Below are 20,652 nucleotides of genomic sequence, written 5' to 3' on the forward strand. Positions count from 1 at the left end.
TTAAACAAGAGGTCCTGGAATGGTCACAGATATTTCACAACAGTTATAGAATGTAGTGCAATTTATGCACAAATATTTGGTGCATTTCGTCCTAAGTAGCATGGACCATTTGTACAGCTACGCATAATCCAGTTCTCAGTGCTACCTTATACCAAATAGAAAAAACTATAGTGTATGTTCAAGTGTGTATTTTTTTTAAGGTGTCAAATATGTCCCCTATAAATGGTGGTTTCTGTTTGTCATTTTACTGCAAATAAATGATTTTTTCCTTCTCGTCTTTTACCACCGAAAAACCTTATCGTATAAATTTTAATTTTATTTTAAGCAGAATGAAGAGAAACTAGAAGGAGCTAAAATCATGGCATTTTCCAATTGTTCAATCATGTTAGTTTAACGTAAGATACTTTCGTATAAATACAACGTAAAAAAGAACCCTAAGATAACGTGCAATATAGACTTTTCTTCATTTATCCCTTTATTCTCGAATAGACGTAGTCTCCAAATAATGAATTTCATATATAACGTTTTTTATTTTGTATTTAATTCCAAAAATCGCTATCTATATAAAACTTCATGGCTCTAATCAGCTCTATTGTCATCTCATAACAAGTGGAAAACACCGTAGTGTGAAGTCTGTAATTGGTTGTGTATGAAGTATGTCGCATACTAATGGTGTTTTCTATTTGTTGCATTACGTTGTATATGTATTATAATTTTACCTTCTTGCCTTTTACCACTGAAGAAACTTATATTTTAATGTAATGAATTCCATACTTTATTAGTCTATAAAAAAATTATGCTGTATGTTGCATTCTTGGTTTGGACTTTAATAATGGCCCTTTAGTGTCTCAATTATTGTCCTAGTCTATGCCTTTTATTCGGTAGTGGGCGTAACTCCAAATATGGCCCTGATATTGATTTTTGCTGAATAAGGAGTATGTTTTCTATAAACACTGGAATATTTTTTATGTTTTCAATGTAAAGTATTTTACGGTGTTTTAATGATCGAAGCCTCTATCTAATTTTAAATCGCAAGGCTCGATTAATGAGAAAAAAAGTGTTATGAACTTTCCCGCTTAAATTCCATAAGGCGACCACGTGATCTCGCGTCGCTCTCTGATTGGCCTAACCTCCTGTAACCCCCTTTTTTTTTATTAATTTTTAAGCAAAACAATATATTTTAAAAACCTTATTGAGTAGATTAACCGATATTTCCAAAACATTCACTGATTTATTTACGCACAATGAGGTAAAAAACGTGAGTTTTCACTATTCCCTGGAGGTCATTCGACATGACATGTTCGATTTTTCATATCGGCATACATGTCAGAGTAAGATGGCGATAGCACCGCATCGGAAATTAATTAACGGGCATTGTTTTGGCCACGGAACCATTTAAGCGATATTAGACAAAGAAATTTCACAACGATAAAACCTGAACTTTCATCACCTGTTAATATTTTAAAAATAAACACGCCATTTTATTGATCCGCGCCATAAAACCGACCAAACGATTCCTACAAAATAGAAAGAGAGGCGAACATGCCGTTTCTGTGTCGTCGACAGCAGCGGCGACGCTAGCGCCCTCTGCACTGTCAATGTTGTTAGGTTTACCAAATGGAGTCCTAATGGAGTCGATTTAATTAAAATAGTTTAAAAATGGCCCGAAAATCATGAGAAAATCCGAACAAATGGTAAAGAACCGCTTAATTTTAGTGAGGAATTTATTAGATACTCGTGGAGCACGGTGAGAGGGAGTTAAGAAACTAGAAACGTATATGTTTACAATTCGGACATGGGAGCCACCTCTGCTATTTGACAATCCAGTTTGTAAAATTATTTACCCATTTTATTTATAATTTTGCCTCCAAAACCATTGTACGTTAGCATAAGCACATTGCGGAGGATCTTTAGTGAGGTATAAAAGTAAAATGTACTCAGGGGAAGCGGCTATTATGAATGCACTGGCCAATGCATTGGCCAGACAATCTAGTTTTTAATTATTGCAGCATTTGATTGAGTGGTTTTAGCTTGTTTCCGAACACAAATAAACTATATTAGAATGCTAACCCTGAATTTTTTTCGTTTTTTTTGTAGAAACTGGATGCATGGACAATCTACAACAACTCTGGATTGACAAATTATGTAGTAAGTAAAATACACTGTTTCTACAATACATTTACCGAAGACTATGTACTTGGCTTGAAATCAGATGATAAATAGAGCCGAAAAATCTCTGTGGGGGCAAATGTTATTGTGCTTTTCAAGGTAGGTGGTCAATATTTTCTAAGTAAGGCGGCGGTAACCCAATTATGTGAAGTGCGGTGTAAGCTTTTGTTTATGGTCGATTCCTAGATGCATTTGACTCAGATTAGGGAAATAATTGCTAGAGAAAGAATGTTCCTAATTCATCTTCAAGCATAAAGCTTTCAGTGCCAAAAGTGGTTGAGGGTTTTGATCGATTACAAAGTAGTAAACATATTTTCCAAAACATTTTTTATGCCCCTTGTTCCCTCTGGCTTCGCTACTCTTGGCTCTTAGCTTAAGTCTTTATTACCCTTATTTAAATTCTATTGTAGTGCAACAACTTACAACATCTTATGCTTTGGTTCAGCCACATGATCTTATTGCATGGGGAGGAGTTCGACAGTCACACCTAAACTCTTCAGTGGTTACTCAAAAATGGCTCCTAAAGATCATTTTAAAAAAGGATAGGATGTACCGCTCAGCCTTGTTGTATGCTGAAATGTTATTTCTTAAAACAGTGACTATAATAATCGGTATAGACAAATGCAGTGCTAAGTTAAAAAAGCAATAAAAAGCAAAAAGGGTTAATGTTTAAAAAGATTGCTCATATCATTAGAACTGTGCCGTCAATTTTTACTTTTAAAAAGGCAATTCAATTCTTAACGTTCCATCACTAGGAATGAAGTATATTCCCTTTTAGATGAAAGTAATACCTCCAAATATTCACATCTATGATCTCCAAATGTAGTCATCCTAGTCTTAGTTTATTTTTTGAGGTTAGGTGAGTTTATTTTTTAGAGTTAGTTCATTAGTGTTCCAGTATAGTGTCTGAAACTTTGATTATTAGGAAAGGTACATAGTATATGGTCATTCTTTGCATTTGCATTCTATGCATGAGTTTCCTCTTATTGCTATGTTTTGTAATTTAAAGAAAATTATTTTTATTTGTATCATATTGCAATAAACATTGGATGATTTATTTATTCAACATCTTCTAAACACCTAAAGCTATTTATGTGTAAGGGATAATGATTAACTAAACTCTATAAAATAACATATTAAAAGCATGATCTACGTTAGATAATTGTTCTTTAATACATGGCGAACAAGTGTCCACAATTTAATACAACATTACTTCACCCTTCATTAGGCACTCTTATATTTATCAATTGACAGTCATTATATTAATGATGTGGTTAATCAATAGCACATCCTGATTTTGAACAAGTGTTTGAAACTTAAGACTAGTTAAGATTAGCCAGACCTCTGACTTATAGCAGTTTTTAACTTATTCGGAAACATATTTAAGACCACACCACAAAAAGTATGTGAGCCATTGATTTAGCAAGAAGATCCATTTATCCTTTATAGATATAGCAAGGAATCTTGACCCTACCAACACTTTTTGCTTAGTTACTATCTTTACTTGTTCCTCAGTGATTGTACCAAATCAATAAACCCACCTCTTTATTGTATCCTTAGAAGCAGGCTCATAAACAGAGGCAAAAAATCAGCAAATGCATCTGATATTTCAACGGAACCCTGGTCACATTATACCTCTTCACATTTCGCCTTATTTTACAAGTCAGTCATTAATACATGAGACAAAGGATCCCTTTACTTATTTTAGAAAATATATTCTTTTGAGTTGACAAGGGCTTTTTAATCTTGGGGGTGAATGATCAGAAAGATGTATGGAGGCCCTATTAGTTAATACAGTTTCAATATAGTACTAGAGCACTGAGTTATTCTAGTTGCACTTTATTAACTTCTTTGGAGTCGAACATTTTTTTATTTTTACTTTATTTGCAGGCAGTGCCAGTGACAGAACACTAAAACTAGTAAAGGTCAAATTGACATAGACAAAGTAGGCAAAATGACATGATAAAAAATAAACTAGAAAAAAAGTGTAAATAAGTATATAAATGCCAGATTTTGTTTTATAAGACTTAAAGATTCAGGATACAATACTCATCATATTATTCACATATCTTAGTTCTAAGGAATGAGTTTGTACTGGGCAAAACGGGAACCACATATGACTAAAGAAACATTTAGAGTCCATCTCCAATGGTTTATATTCTGGTTCCAATATTTAGCATTTACTTAGTTTGAGAAAGGAGATAATGATTAACTAAACTCTATGAAATAACATATTACAAGCATAATTTATGTTAGATAATTGTCCTTTAATACATGGCATACAAGTCCACAATTTAACACAACAATCACCCTGCATTCTTAAACCTAGATTGATATTAGGCACTCTTATATTCATCAATTCTATCAATTGACAGTCATTATATTAATGATGTGGTCAATCAATAGCACATCCTGATTTAATCTTTGAACAAGTGTTTGAAACTTAAGACTAGTTAAGATTAGCCAGACATCTGACTTACAGCAATTTTTAACTTATTCGGAAACATATTTAAGACCACACCACAAAAAGTATGTGAGCCATTGATTTAGCAAGAAGATCCATTTATCTTTTATAGATATAGCAAGGGATCTTGACCCTACCAACACTTTTTGCTTAGTTACTACCTTTACTAGTTCCTCCTTAGAAGCAGGCTCATAAATAGAGGCAAAAAAATCAGCAAATGCATCTTATATTTCAACCGAACCCTGGTCATATTACATTATTAAAATTCATTACTCCAGGACTACTATTACTTGATTTAGGCTTCACGTGACTTATTAGAATTATTGCTAAAGTCAAGTTCAATTTCTCTTTAAAGGGTGAAGTATCACTTTGATGTTTCACTTCACTTTTTCATACATTTAGTTACTGGGTTAATGTTTTACAGAAAAAAAATCCACAGGTCTTGTGTACCTTAGTTTAAACATATCAAGGTTCTGTGATGATTTGGTGCAATTACTTGAAAAATTATAGAATCTGTGTGCATGTAAGAAAATACTTCCTCGATGTAGGAATGCTCTGAACATACAGATTTTCATAATACTCATAAACGAAATCTGCAAATACCTCTTCACATTTTGCCAATGATCAGGAAGATGTATAGTTAACACAGTTTCAATATAGTACTAGAGCACTGAGTTATTCTAGTTGCACTTAATTAATATATTTGGAGTCGAAGAATCTTTGATTTTTATTTTACTTGCAGGCAGTGCTAGTGACAAAGTGGGCATACTTGGTAAACAATAAAAAGTCAATATAAATATTCATAAACTCACTATGACATGATAAAAAATAAACTATAAAAAAAAGGTAAAAAAGTATATGAATGCCAGATTTTGTTTTATAAGACTCAAAGGTTGGAGATTCAGAATATGAGCTCACCCATGGGAATATTGAGTTTATTATTCACATATCTCCAATGGTTTATTCTTGTTCCAATATTTATCATTTACTTGTCCATTTACTTAGTTTGAGAAAAACTTCTACCCCATTTTATCCTTATTCAACAGTAATGTTGAGTAATAAAAGAAGATTCACAAGCATCCACTTTGAAAGGTTCCTTGTTTCAGTTCCTGTCAAATGTTGCATCTTCTGCCTATTAAACATGTTACAAATAGTAGAAAATAAGTCAGTTGTTGTCAAAGCAATGGCTCATCTACTTATAGTAGAATTTTATAATTAACCTAATTGTTAGATTGATTCTTTTAAGTTGAGACTGCAATCCAGAGATACAAAATACTTATTGGTAAAGCTTTACATAGCCTAAAATGAAAATAGGTCTTAATTATTAACAAATGTATGGGTATGTGGCCGGTTACATGAAAAATGTGTGTGACAATACATGTACATACACAATACACCTAAAATAATTTTTATTTAATATTTAAGTTTTATATACATACACATCTATATCACACTATAATAACATTATTATTACTCTATGTCTAAATGGGGATCTATCAGATATTATTTTCATCTTTATTGGTAAATAGTTGATGACCATTGAAGACAATAAAGTCTTGGCAAGACCTATAGATATAGGAATGGGAAGGTTATAGCTTATATATCACTTTAATTAGAAGTGCTTTTGGCCGAAGAAGAGCCTGATATTTTTTGTATCTCTGAGCATTGGCTACAGGGCAATGATATACAGTTTTTGGCCCTAATGCACTATCGACCAATTTGTTATTCATCTCGAACTGAGTTTAGAGGAGGAGGAATTGCCATCCTTGCAAAAACAAATACAGTTTTCCATCCTTTAATTGTTAAAGCAGCTTGTGTTGAAAGACAGTGTGAATTTTGCGTTTGTCACTGTCTTATTTTAAATAGGTCTTATTATTTTATTTGTCTCGGGTAATGTTAATACTTTCTTGTCCATTTTAGATGAGTTGCTACACACTATATACATGGCCAACAGGTATCTGGTAGTCTGTGGAGGTTTTAATATTAACTTTTTAGTAAACGATCAGAACTCCTCTTTTACCAAACAATTATTAGCTAGCTATGGGTTAGCACCACACATAAAGGGTAAAACTAGGGTGGTAGGACAATTTGGCTCTCAAATTGATAATATTTTCAGCAATTTGGTTAAATGTCGGGTAACAAGTAATACATTATTCTCAGATATATCAGATCATTATGGTCAGAAACTCCATATAGAAATACCTAAAGAGAGTAAAAAGCCAGTATTTATAAAGAAGTTTTTGAGGCCGTTTTTGAGGCCAAAAATGGGCATCAAAAATGATTACGAAAACACCGGGTTATAACAGGATCCGAGCAGAACTAAGGGAATGAGAGCACTTTGAAAATCGTGAAAAAGTCGTTTTCGACGTCCGTTTTTGAGGCCAAAAATGGGCATCAAAAATGCCATATCTCGGCTATCGTAAAAGCTACGAACCTGTGGATGGTCTCGTTGGATTCATAATGACGAAACTAAGACAAAACCGTTGGAATTTTACCGATAGATTCCATAGAAGCCGAGATATCGACCTTCAAAGTTTGGAATTTTTCATTTTTCGGGTATACCCCCCCGTATCGAATTTTTTCACCAAAAATTGATTTTTTCGAAATCAAACTAAGTATACCAGCGTCTTATTTGGGTCACCTAGATTGCGAAAACACCGGGTTATAACAGGATCCGAGCAGAACTAAGGGAATGAGAGCACTTTGAAAATCCTGAAAAAGTCGTTTTCGACGTCCGTTTTTGAGGCCAAAAATGGGCATCAAAAATGCCATATCTCGGCTATCGTAAAAGCTACTACCTTGCGGATGGTATCGTTGGATTCAGAACGACGAAACTAAGACAAAACCGTTGGAATTTTCCCGATAGCTCCCATAGAAGCCGAGATATCGACCTTCAAAGTTTGGAATTTTTCATTTTTCGGGTATACCCCCCCGTATCGAATTTTTTCACCAAAAATTGATTTTTTTCGAAATCAAACTAAGTATACCAGCATCTTATTTGGGTCACCTAGATTACGAAAACACCGGGTTATAACAGGATCCGAGCAGAACTAAGGGAATGAGAGCACTTTGAAAATCCTGAAAAAGTCGTTTTCGACGTCCGTTTTTGAGGCCAAAAATGGGCATCAAAAATGCCATATCTCGGCTATCGTAAAAGCTACTACCTTGCGGATGGTATCGTTGGATTCAGAACGACGAAACTAAGACAAAACCGTTGGAATTTTCCCGATAGCTCCCATAGAAGCCGAGATATCGACCTTCAAAGTTTGGAATTTTTCATTTTTCGGGTATACCCCCCCGTATCGAATTTTTTCACCAAAAATTGATTTTTTTCGAAATCAAACTAAGTATACCAGCATCTTATTTGGGTCACCTAGATTACGAAAACACCGGGTTATAACAGGATCCGAGCAGAACTAAGGGAATGAGAGCACTTTGAAAATCCTGAAAAAGTCGTTTTCGACGTCCGTTTTTGAGGCCAAAAATGGGCATCAAAAATGCCATATCTCGGCTATCGTACAAGCTACGACCTTGCGGATGGTCTCGTTGGATTCAGAACGACGAAACTAAGACAAAACCGTTGGAATTTTCCCGATAGCTCCCATGGAAGCCGAGATATCGACCTTCAAAGTTTGGGTTCTTTCATTTTTCGGGTATACCCCCCCCCGTATCGAATTTTTTCACCAAAAATTGATTTTTTTCGAAATCAAACTAAGTATACCAGCGTCTTATTTGGGTCACCTAGATTACGAAAACACCGGGTTATAACAGGATCCGAGCAGAACTAAGGGAATGAGAGCACTTTGAAAATCGTGAAAAAGTCGTTTTCGACGTCCCTTTTTGAGGCCAAAAATGGCATATCTCGGATATGTTAGCTATTTTTGCAAGGAAACACCTGCATCTTTTTCAATTTAATGAAGATCATTATGCTGAGGGTATGTCTATTGTGACAAGGGGGAGAGCTGAACTGAGTGTCCCAACTCATCACTCTGCCTTTGCTGCTATTAAAACATATAATAGATTACCTCTCGCCCTAAGGCAAGAGAAAAATATCATGAAGTTTAGGAAAGACACTGCAAGGTATCTGTTGGGCAAGTGTATCTATAGTTTCGATTTACAATTTTAAATGTGTATTATGATTAATATTAAGGGTTTGTTTACTAATTTATTTATCTTCATGATGTATCATACTTGAGATACAAGTGGTAAGGTAATGCACCCATTATTATGTCCAACATTATCTTTTTGTTCTTACTATTTTTATTAGCAGTATGTACTGTGTAGCTGTTATCAAATTTTAATTTTGTTTGTTTTGTGACGTTGCTATTGTCTATTTTAATTAGATCTTGAAAGCAATAAAGAAATTATTATTATTATTATTATTATATAGGTTTGTCTTGTATTATGAGTATTCAAGTTTTGAACTATATTTTTTGTAATATAGTTTTCAATATAAATAATTTATTCATAGTCATTTATTGCAACACGAATAGTGTATGCATTAGTTGCTTAGCAGAACCCCAGAAAAAAATGCCATAGTGACATCACTTTCGAGTCATTACAGTTTGATGACACTTCTCTCTTCAACAGTTTTATAATTTCATTTAAGAGCTGTCCAGGTTAGTAGAATTACTTCTCAGAGAGGGATGCTTTAATCATTAACTATTTTTGGGATGATCAGGGCAGTTAGGATGGAGCAAGTTATTCTAGGACTATTAAACCATCTGGTGGCTTTAGAGATCTGTTTAGTTGGCAACAATTTGGAACACATGGAGTATTTAACCCCTTTATTAGATGTATGTCAGTGTTTCAAAATAAATAGACAAATTCCATTAATCGTTTTGCTGGATTAGCAAAATATGGTAAAAATAGCCTACCAAACATGTCTCTCGGTGCCATATTGAATGTATATTTCGGTGTTGTCCCAGTCAATAAACAATTTCCAATATTAGTATAATTCTATAACAGAAACTATTGAAGAATATTATCTTGATTTTCAGGTGTAATAAAATCAATTTTCATTGTACAACTTAAGGGCAATGTCACAGAGAGTTAAAAGGCCCAATCGATCCGAAGATGGCTCTGTTCCGGTTAAAAGGCGCAAGGTAAGACAAATTTGCGATCTACCTGTTGTTTATTTATCAATTATTGATGAACCATTCAGATATATAGACTTATTAATATATAATAATATATAAATGTATTATTTGTAGCGGACGACGGCCGAGGAAGAGGAGGCGGCCTCCTTGGGTGCGTCCCAAGGTTCATGGCAACCGCCTCGAACTAACGAGCTCAAAACCATTTACAACAGAAGCACCACGGAGGCTCCCGCTGAACTATTTCGTAAGGATTTAATTAGGTAAGTTCATAATAACTTCAAAATATTATTACTGTATTAGTATTAGTTTATAGTAATTAAATCAATAAACAGTTTATAGATCTAATACTTAAACTCTGTAACCACCACTGTAGATTGTTGATATTTAATAATTGCATAATAATAACAGAATCGTCAAAAAGTATAGACTGTCAAACGCCAATCATACAGTGCATAAAGGGAGACATTAATGTATCAGAGTTTTACCTACATAACATAGCAAACAAAAAAAAAAAAACTTACATTTTGTTCACAATCAAAAGGCATCTAAAATTGTTAGGTTAAAGACTATTGTAAAATTCGTCCAATGAGTATGGATAAAGGAGTAAGGACATAGGATTTGTACAGAACAAAATAATAATAACCAATGGTCTTGAAGATACAAACGCAACAAGAAGCAAGTTTAGCCTAGACTACTCATTAGTTTGATGCTAAATTTACATAGATTTATTTATAGTTAATGGCTCTGTTACTGTATGATACATAGAGAGAAAGAACCAGAGATGAAATCAATGATTGGGCAAAAATAAGACAAGAAAAGAACGTTGACTGCACCATTATATTTACAATAACTTCTGTGAATCTATGAAAAAGCTTTTTACGGCTGTTTTGAACTTAGTGCTAGGGGGTTCTGATCTACGAAGGGCAACCGTTTCAGGAAAGCGAATATTGCGATAATCTGTATAAAGGTGTTCTCTAAATACAATTTTGTCCTTTATGTACATGGCCGATTAACCTTATGAACAAATATCAAGTTTTGCAACTTGTGCCCATTTATAACATGAGTCAATTATGTCCTTTTATCTTAAGAGATATTCTGGTGAACCTTCGAAGTCCATGCACTAATTTTGTATTCAATTGCAGTAATTTTCTCGATTTAAAGTTTCAAATTTTTCTATTTTAGTATTTGAAAATTTGGTTAATTTGTGATGGAAAAGTAAAGATATTTGCTTTAGAATTTTGGCAAGTTTTGTCAAATGCTTTGAGAAAAATCCAATAGCCACTGCAATAATCTTTATCTATTTAACTTGAGCAGGATGTATGTCACTTGAGCTAATGCTGAGATACTAACTCTGTGAGGATTAAAATCTTGACTGTCGAATTTATAATTAAGTTATTAATAAAAAAATAAAATTTTGTTCATATAGTCAAGTATTCTTCAAATATTCTTGACATGACTGGTAGCGGATATAGGAGAAACATCAGAAAAAGAATCCAGAATCCTAAATAAGGTGGATCAGTAGAAATGGTTGTAACTCAAAAACTATTTGACTCAGAAAAATTTATAATATATCAAATTGTTCCTCGGAAAACTGCCCCCCTTCGAGTGAAAACCGTACTTGAGTATCTCAAAGGGTGTCCTTAAAAAAAGAAATTTAGTGCAAAATCTACTTCAAAAACCAAAATTGCTCTAGCTCAGAAAATTTTCGATCTAGAACCAAATCGTCTAGAGTGAAATCCATCTGCAACATGCCTTTTATAATATGGTGAATGAATTATAAAAATATCTGGCAAATTACGAAAGAAAATGCCTGAAAGTGAAACATCGTACAAAGTGAAGGACTCCAAATCAGGTGGGTGGTTAAAAGTGGATCTAACTGAAAAACTATTAGACTCGGAAGAAGTTATAATATATCAAATTGCTCCTCATGAAACTGCTTCTTTCAGTGAAAACCTTACTTGAGTACCTCAAAGATGTCCTCAAAAAACTAAATTAAAAAATTCTAGGAGGTAGTTGGAACTCGTCTTACATAAACCCCTCAGTTGCCCATTCAGAGCAAGTCAAAGTCAAAATATACTTTATTTGCTAAGTCTACAAACTTGTGCTAAAAGCTTCCTAATCCTAGAATTTATACAACTAGTATTTATTTGGTTATACAGGATACAGGATAAAAAACAGAATACAGAGTCGATTTTGATTGTACATAGAAGCATATTATTATTTATATAATAAAAAAAAAAGGACAATAAAATGTTTCGGTAAGCCGTGAGTTACATCTTGGTTGTGAGTAAGCTTATATACAAAGTTATTAGAAACAAGCATCCTTCTAAAATTAAGAGAATCGATATTAAACTGAGACAGTAAAAGAGCATTATCAAATCCTCTTTGAGGATATAGACACCAGTTTCCTTCAAATGCAAAAATTTGAGGAATTTTCTTGGAACATTCTCTAGAGCCATAACATGAATCTGATATATTGGATACCATACTAAACTGCAATATTCAAGTCTTGTCTTGTCTTGTAATATTAGTGAATTGTTTACAGTTTCTCATTATGAAACCTTAAACTCTATTTGCGGATGAAAGGACTGACTGAGTGTGGAGAATAAATGTCAGTTGGGTATCAAATGTAACCCCCAAATCATATATATTTTCACAATGCTCTAATTCTTCAGAACTGATACTGTATACGTAATTTAATGGTTTACGTTTCCTAGTGAATGTCACTACTTTACATTTAGATATATTTACTTTAAGTTTATTCTTTATACACCAGGTGTGTAAGATATTAAGTTGATGTTGGAGAAATACACAGTCGTCAATACTATTGATTCTGCTATATATTTTCAAATCGTCGGCAAACAGTAAGTTTTCACAAGGCGCGGGAAAGGTCATTGATGAAAAGTAAGAACAGTAAAGGCCCCAAATTCGATCCTTGAGGCACCCCAGAGGAAGCCAAATACAACTCAGACTTGAAGCCGTTATAAGAAACAAATTGTTGCCTTAAAGTAAGATATGATCTAAAAAAGACGTGATGGACTAAATCCAAAAGAGCATAGTTTTTTAAGTACAGTAAAATGATTAATGCAGTCAAAGGCCTTTGAGAAGTCTGTGTAAACTACATCAGTCTGGCCGAAGTCATCAATAGCATCACTTAAAAATTGAAGCAGATTAGACATTGTAGAACGTTGGGGCATAAATCCTCCATGTTGCTGAGTGTGACGATGAGTCTATGAACTGCTGGCAACATACACGGTTGTATATGACAAAGACCTTTCCAAAACTACTGAGAATCGCAACTGGTCTGTAATTGGCAATATCAGAAGCATCCCCCTTTTTCAATATCGGACATACCCTAGCCAGTTTCCAGCATGACGGAAATGTGCCTGTCTTTAAGGCCAAATTAAAAAGAGGCTCAGCGAAAACAGCACTACAATCTTTTAGTAGAAAACAAGGAATAAGACCATGGCCCGAACTAGACTTACTCTTCATATTTTTCAAGGTTTGCTCAATTTCCAAATCAGATATATCATCTATATGCACACAGAGATTTGAAGCTACATGGTTATCATATGGATTGAATAACAGATGGTCAATTTGGAAATAGGACGCAAATGCATTTACTATGTGGTTCGGTTCCTCATACACTCCGTTATGGTCATGCATTCTACCTGGTATTCTTGAACAACCCTTCTTTGTCTGTATATATGACCAGATTAAAGCAGGATTAGTAGATATACTATTTTGAATTTCATTTATATAAGATGCATAACAAGTATTTTAGTGTACAAGTACAGTAAAGTGGTAGTTACTACCTGAATTTTTAAATGCCTTGTGATATTTTGCTTTAAGTTTTATATTGTGTTTAGGTTCAGTAGAATACCAGGACGGAAACCACCTACCACCTCTTCTTTTTATTAATTTTAAATAAAGGAACATGCAAATCAAGCAGTTGGTAAAGCCTATCATAAAATAGTTGACAGGCCAAATTAATGTTATTTAAATTATTTAGAAACGACCAGTCTACATTATACAAAGACCTGGAAAATCAGCTCTCTTAAAGTTATAATACGACTTACATAAATTATTTGTTGTAAAATTGGATAGTTTAGCTACTTGCCAATCAAAAGATATTGAAAGTGCGGGATGATAATTATCCTCAACCAACATAGGTGCAGTGTCATGAGATACAATCCCGGATATGTTTGTGAATATAAGAGCCAACTTACGAATTGAGCTGCGTAAGACCTGTGAGGTCTGCAAAATATTGATGTACAGGATGTTGCAGAATAAGATGCCAATCCTTAAGGGTCTTAATCCTTAGATGATTTTAAGAAGAACAGTTCAGATATAGCTACAGAGTGTTGTTGTCTTGCTTATAACCAAATTTGGGAGACTGTATGACATTTTTTTAAACTATTTAATATTAAAGTACCGCTAGACTTCTATGATTCGAGTTGTCCTACTGTAATGGTAAAATAATGTCCATATGTTTATAAAATAAATACATTTAATTTTTTTTTGCTCTATATGCATAAAAATGTTTTTGTTTTTTTTCCGCTGTAATCGCATGTCGGACGCAAAAAAGGCAAGAAAACAATCAAATTTGCCCTAAAATCAATGGGGATCATAACAGTTTTTATTTTACGGAAAAGCAGTGGCTTACCTATTTACTTATACCCATATTTAGTCTACGTTCTTGTACGGATGCCACTGGTTAAACTTGAAAAAAACCTCCTACATTAAAAAGTGGCTCTTGGTACTCAGACGGTGCGTGCTAAATTTCATAAACATACCTAGGGAGTTAATAAAGTTACAATGAAGAAGCGATTTTAACACCCTGTAGCTCAGAAGTTAAGGGGTTTAGGACTTAACTTTATTCAAACACCCGAGGATTAAGACCTTTAAAGGTTAGCATCTTAGTCTGTATAATTGCATGTGACAGAAAAAATGTAGGTTTATAACAGTGGATCTGCCAGGAACAAAAGCATGATGAAATTCTTAGATCTCCTTAGACAGATGTGATAATGGTAAAATGAAAATCATGCAGTCTTCTCCACTTCTTTATTAAACATGATTGAGTTTTTTTTAAATTAAATTCCTGACATGTTTCGGACACAGTGCGGTGTCCATCATCGGGGGATACTAAAAGAAAATAGTCCTGAACAAAGTAACAAAAAGACAGACATAGAAAAAAAACCTTTAATTAATTTTATGTTAATAAGTAAGTGGAGGGAGACTGCAGGATTTTCATTTTACTTTAATCTACGACTCCACTGCATGTATGGACTATTTCTTCACTATTAAGAAATATGTGATAATATTGATATATGTAGAAGCAAAATTCTTCTTATTTTTCTTACATTGTTTTGAAAATGAGTATAACAATGGATATTTTTAGACTGTCTGTAAAAGGAACTTTAGAGGAACAACCAGGAAATTGGCAAAACCTTGTAAGGTCACAGCTTGTAGCTTTCTTAGGCTTTAAGCTTTTAATGCTGGATAAAATATAAACGTCGGTCACCTAAAACGAATAATATTATAGTGACCAGACCCATAGATAAAAGAACTGACTTGACAGTCATGTACAAAGGCATTCGCAGTAGTTTGCTTGTCCAAAGTCTGATCAAGTCCTAAGAAATGACCAAAATATAGTGGGATTTTTTAGTTTGACATTTAATTTCTTGTCGTAATGTTTTGAATTCATTAACAATGGCTACACTTGTCCTGTCTTTAGAGAATGTCCGTATTTTTTCATTTTAATCTCACAAATCATACTGATAGTGACTTATTACTGTTTGTATTTTAACGATGTTCGTCGAAGTCTAAAACGCTCATTCCTGTGCTAACTTAATGTTTCTTTTCATAGTGTCTTAAACCCTGATGAAGGCCTACGGCCGAAAGCGCAAGGCAGCAATTTTTAATTTATTATATATATATACGCTGAATACAAATAGATAGTGTATTTTATTTATTATACTGATTGTGCGCAATAATGAAATATTCGTTTCAGTGCCATGAAATTACCAGACTCGGAACCGCTGACCCAGGACGAATACTGGGTGATCGTCGACCAGTGGAAACAGGAATGGGAGAGGGGTGTCCAGGTGCCCGTTAATCCCGATTCCCTGCCCGAGCCGAGCGTCGCAATAGCGAAAAACCGACCGGCCAGGTCCCATAAGGATTTTAAATTGTAAGTGTTATCCAATTCGTGTCAGACATAACCGTTTACGTACTAATCAAACCAGATATATTTGCTATATTTGAAACTGAAAGTCAGTTGTATGTGCTCGTTATTATTTTTTTTTAAATTTAAGATAAATAGGTAAAATGTACTCACTGTTTAATTATTATGCACAGGAGTTCGACATAGTAGGAAAAACATTTTCACAAATTAAAACAACATTTAAGTCTACAAATAACACACCGCTTAATGTAAAAAATTCAGTACCTTTGGTTCATTGATAGAGGTATGCATGAAAAGTTATAGGTTCTTTATAAACTGAAAATTTCTACTCGGGTGATCTTGTATATATATGAGAAATGCATTTCGGAAAAACCATATAAAATAAAATCAGAAAGTCTAATTTAGCATAATTATGATAAAAATATTATTCGCAAAAGCTCGAACCTGCAGAAGATTTATTGGGTGGGACCTTATAAATGAAAAAAGGAGGTAAAACTATCAAATATTTCTTACAATTTTGTATGTAATTATGGCAAAGTACGTGGAGGATGATTATTTCTTAGCTATTGTTTCATTTTGTACCAAAGTGTTTCTATTGGATTAAGATCCGGATTGCTAGAGGAATGTTTTGAAACTTTTATGCTATAATAATTTGTATTCTTGTCTTTTTTTAAATTATTACACTATAACACATTGCCATATATGTGATATCGGGGTCATTTGATCAAATAGAAAAGAATTTTTTAAGAGATCGTTTTCTTACTTAATAGCACACTATACTAACAAATATTGTATAAATGATTTTACCATGTCAGAAAAAACTTTTAAGATGAAAACTAAACTAATTCTAATAAATCAATAACAAATTACTCACTTAGAATAATAAAAAAATGTTTTTTATTTTTATTTTTAAATTATAAAATCGAATTATTTATATGTGCCAACCTTTTCCTTGTCCAATTCCAGTTCCTTTTCCTATTCTCTCCTTATCCCATCAGTATGCTTTTTATTCGTGTTGTATTAACTTTCTCCTTTTTTTCTTTAACTGGGAAAATGCTTTTGTTTATTATTTATAAGTGTCATTTATAATTTATAATTATTAAATATATATAAGGCCTCAACAGAATTCAGGAAATCTCGCAGGTGTTGTTCCCTGGAAGTCTGAAAACATGGCCTATTAGTCACCTTCTGGAATTTTATTTGTATTTGTATAAAATTTAAGTTCTATAGATATTTTTTAATTGTTTCAATACACATTAAATGTGCTCTTTGTAAAGAACGAACTATTCAAGATGTGATATGCATTTGGTTAACAGAATTGTAATTTTTTATTTTTCTGGTGATTAATAAAAGTCTTATTATTATTATTATTATTATTAAATATTTGAGGTAGAGTAATCGAGTTTAAAACCTGCGTTAATTTTTCTAAATGCCGAAATTTCCTCAATTTTTCTCATATACTATTCTGTTTACAATTCTCCAAATTTGTAAACAGAATAGTATATGAGATACTTTATATTCTACAGCTTAATAAAAATAGCTTGACCATCAATATACCAAAACCAAAAAAAAAATCACTAAAAAAACCGTTGAATAAATATCTATTTAACGACAATAATAAATGAAGTATTGCTTGGTGGGTGTCTTCAATTTTCAAACATCTGTCTAATCTGGTCTTTGATTTATGGGCTTTGTTTAGCACATCGTTTAGTCCCTGTCGCATTTATATTGCTTTTCTTCTTCTTCTTTGTTTATGGCAGCTGTCAAAGTTGAGCCAAACGTTTGTTCGTTCTTTGGGATTGCCTAAAAACATACTTACCATCGTTGTTTTTTTTTTTTTTATTTTTTAGAGAGGTTAAAAAAATCTGCTGACAGACACCCCAGCCGCCGGACGGCCTGGGGTAGTGTGGGGTTGGGGCCTCTTCCAGCCCCGACCCACTAAAAACCATTCCTCTAAGTCAAAAATTCAGGGTGGAAGAAGCACACTGGTTACATGCTTTGTCAATATTTTCAAGGGAATAAATAGCACACTGGTTACATGTTTGGTCAATTTTTCAAGGGAATAAATTTTCAAGGGATAAATAGCACACTGGTTACATGTTTGGTCAATTTTTCAAGGGAATAAATTTTCAAGGGAATAAATAGCTCACTTATACATGCTTTGTCAATTTTATTCAAGGAAGCACACTGATACCTGCTTTGTCAATTTTTCAAGGGAAAAAATTGCACACTGATACATGCTTTGTCAATTTTTCAAGGGAAAAAATTGCACACTGATACATGCTTTGTCAATTTTTCAAGGGAAAAAATTGCACATTTATACATGCTTGGTCAATTTTATTCAGGGAAGCACACTGATACATGATTTGTCAATTTTTCAAGGGAAAAAATTGCACATTTATACATGCTTGGTCAATTTTTCAAGGGAAAAAATTGCACATTTATACATGCTTGGTCAATTTTATTCAGGGAAGCACACTGATACATGATTTGTCAATTTTTCAAGGGAAAAAATTGCACACTGATACATGCTTTGTCAATTTTTCAAGGGAAAAAATTGCACATTTATACATGCTTGGTCAATTTTATTCAAGGAAGCACACTGATACATAATTTGTCAATTTTTCAAGGAAAAAAATTGCACACTGATACATGCTTTGTCAATTTTTCAAGGGAAAAAATTGCACATTTATACATGCTTGGTCAATTTTATTCAAGGAAGCACACTGATACATGCTTTGTCAATTTTTTTTGGAAAAAATTGCACATTTATACATGCTTGGTCAATTTTATTCAAGGAAGCACACTGATACATGCTTTGTCAATTTTTCAAGGGAAAAAATTGCACACTTATACATGCTTGGTCAATTTTATTCAGGGAAGCACACTGATACATGCTTTGTCAATTTTTCAAGGGAAAAAATTGCACACTTATACATGCTTTGTCAATTTTTCAAGGGAAAAAATTGCACACTTATACATGCTTGGTCAATTTTATTCAGGGAAGCACACTGATACATGCTTTGTCAATTTTTCAAGGGAAAAAATAGCACACTGATACATGATTTGTCAATTTTTCAAGGGAAAAAATTGCACACTTATACATGCTTGGTCAATTTTATTCAGGGAAGCACACTGATACATGCTTTGCCAATTTTTCAAGGGAAAAAATAGCACACTGATACATGATTTGTCAATTTTTCAAGGGAAAAAATTGCACACTTATACATGCTTGGTCAATTTTATTCAGGGAAGCACACTGATACATGCTTTGTCAATTTTTCAAGGGAAAAAATTGCACACTTATACATGCTTGGTCAATTTTATTCAGGGAAGCACACTGATACATGCTTTGTCAATTTTTCAAGGGAAAAAATAGCACACTGATACATGATTTGTCAATTTTTCAAGGGAAAAAATTGCACACTTATACATGCTTGGTCAATTTTATTCAGGGAAGCACACTGATACATGCTTTGTCAATTTTTCAAGGGAAAAAATTGCACACTTATACATGATTTGTCAATTTTTCAAGGGAAAAAATTGCACACTTATACATGCTTGGTCAATTTTATTCAGGGAAGCACACTGATACATGCTTTGTCAATTTTTCAAGGGAAAAAATTGCACATTTATACATGCTTGGTCAATTTTATTCAAAGAAGCACACTGATACATGCTTTGCCAATTTTTCAAGGGAAAAAAATTGCACACTGATACATGCTTTGTCAATTTTTCAAGGGAAAAAATTGCACACTTATACATGCTTTGTCAATTTATCAACAGAAAAAATTGCACATTTATACATGCTTGGTCAATTTTATTCAAAGAAGCACACTGATACATGATTTGTCAATTTTTCAAGGGAAAAAATTGCACACTGATACATGCTTTGTCAATTTTTCAAGGGAAAAAATTGCATACTTATACATGATTTGTCAATTTTTCAAGGGAAAAAATTGCACACTGATACATGCTTTGTCAATTTTTCAAGGGAAAAAATTGCACACTTATACATGCTTGGTCAATTTTATTCAGGGAAGCACACTGATAATACATGATTTGTCAATTTTTCAAGGGAAAAAATTGCACACTGATACATGCTTTGTCAATTTTTCAAGGGAAAAAATAGCACACTGATACATGATTTGTCAATTTTTCAAGGGAAAAAATTGCACACTTATACATGCTTGGTCAATTTTATTCAGGGAAGCACACTGATACATGCTTTGTCAATTTTTCAAGGGAAAAAATAGCACACTGATACATGATTTGTCAATTTTTCAAGGGAAAAAATTGCACACTTATACATGCTTGGTCAATTTTATTCAGGGAAGCACACTGATACATGCTTTGTCAATTTTTCAAGGGAAAAAATTGCACACTTATACATGCTTTGTCAATTTATCAACAGAAAAAATTGCACACTGATACATGCTTTGTCAATTTTTCAAGGGAAAAAATTGCACATTTATACATGCTTGGTCAATTTTATTCAAAGAAGCACACTGATACATGCTTTGCCAATTTTTCAAGGGAAAAAAATTGCACACTGATACATGCTTTGTCAATTTTTCAAGGGAAAAAATTGCACACTTATACATGCTTTGTCAATTTATCAACAGAAAAAATTGCACATTTATACATGCTTGGTCAATTTTATTCAAAGAAGCACACTGATACATGATTTGTCAATTTTTCAAGGGAAAAAATTGCACACTGATACATGCTTT

The 20,652-nt window shown here is 33.2% G+C and overlaps 1 protein-coding gene across 4 annotated transcripts in view; it reads left to right on the top strand.

The window, feature by feature from the left end:
* The first annotated feature begins 1,578 nt into the window (after positions 1-1,578).
* Positions 1,579-20,652, top strand: part of LOC126744858 (PHD finger protein rhinoceros) — a 64,295-nt gene continuing 45,221 nt past the window's right edge. The window contains exons 1-5 of one of the 4 annotated variants that reach the window (XM_050452419.1): positions 1,579-1,694; positions 2,098-2,148; positions 9,634-9,738; positions 9,847-9,992; positions 15,746-15,925. In XM_050452419.1, the coding sequence (XP_050308376.1) occupies positions 9,673-9,738; positions 9,847-9,992; positions 15,746-15,925 (392 nt within the window). In that variant the 5' untranslated portion in view covers positions 1,579-1,694; positions 2,098-2,148; positions 9,634-9,672. The other 3 variants (XM_050452422.1, XM_050452421.1, XM_050452420.1) reach the window with 3 other exon arrangements.

This window comes from Anthonomus grandis, chromosome 15 (assembly GCF_022605725.1).
Source record: "Anthonomus grandis grandis chromosome 15, icAntGran1.3, whole genome shotgun sequence".
In the NCBI taxonomy this organism is placed as follows: domain Eukaryota; kingdom Metazoa; phylum Arthropoda; class Insecta; order Coleoptera; family Curculionidae; genus Anthonomus; species Anthonomus grandis.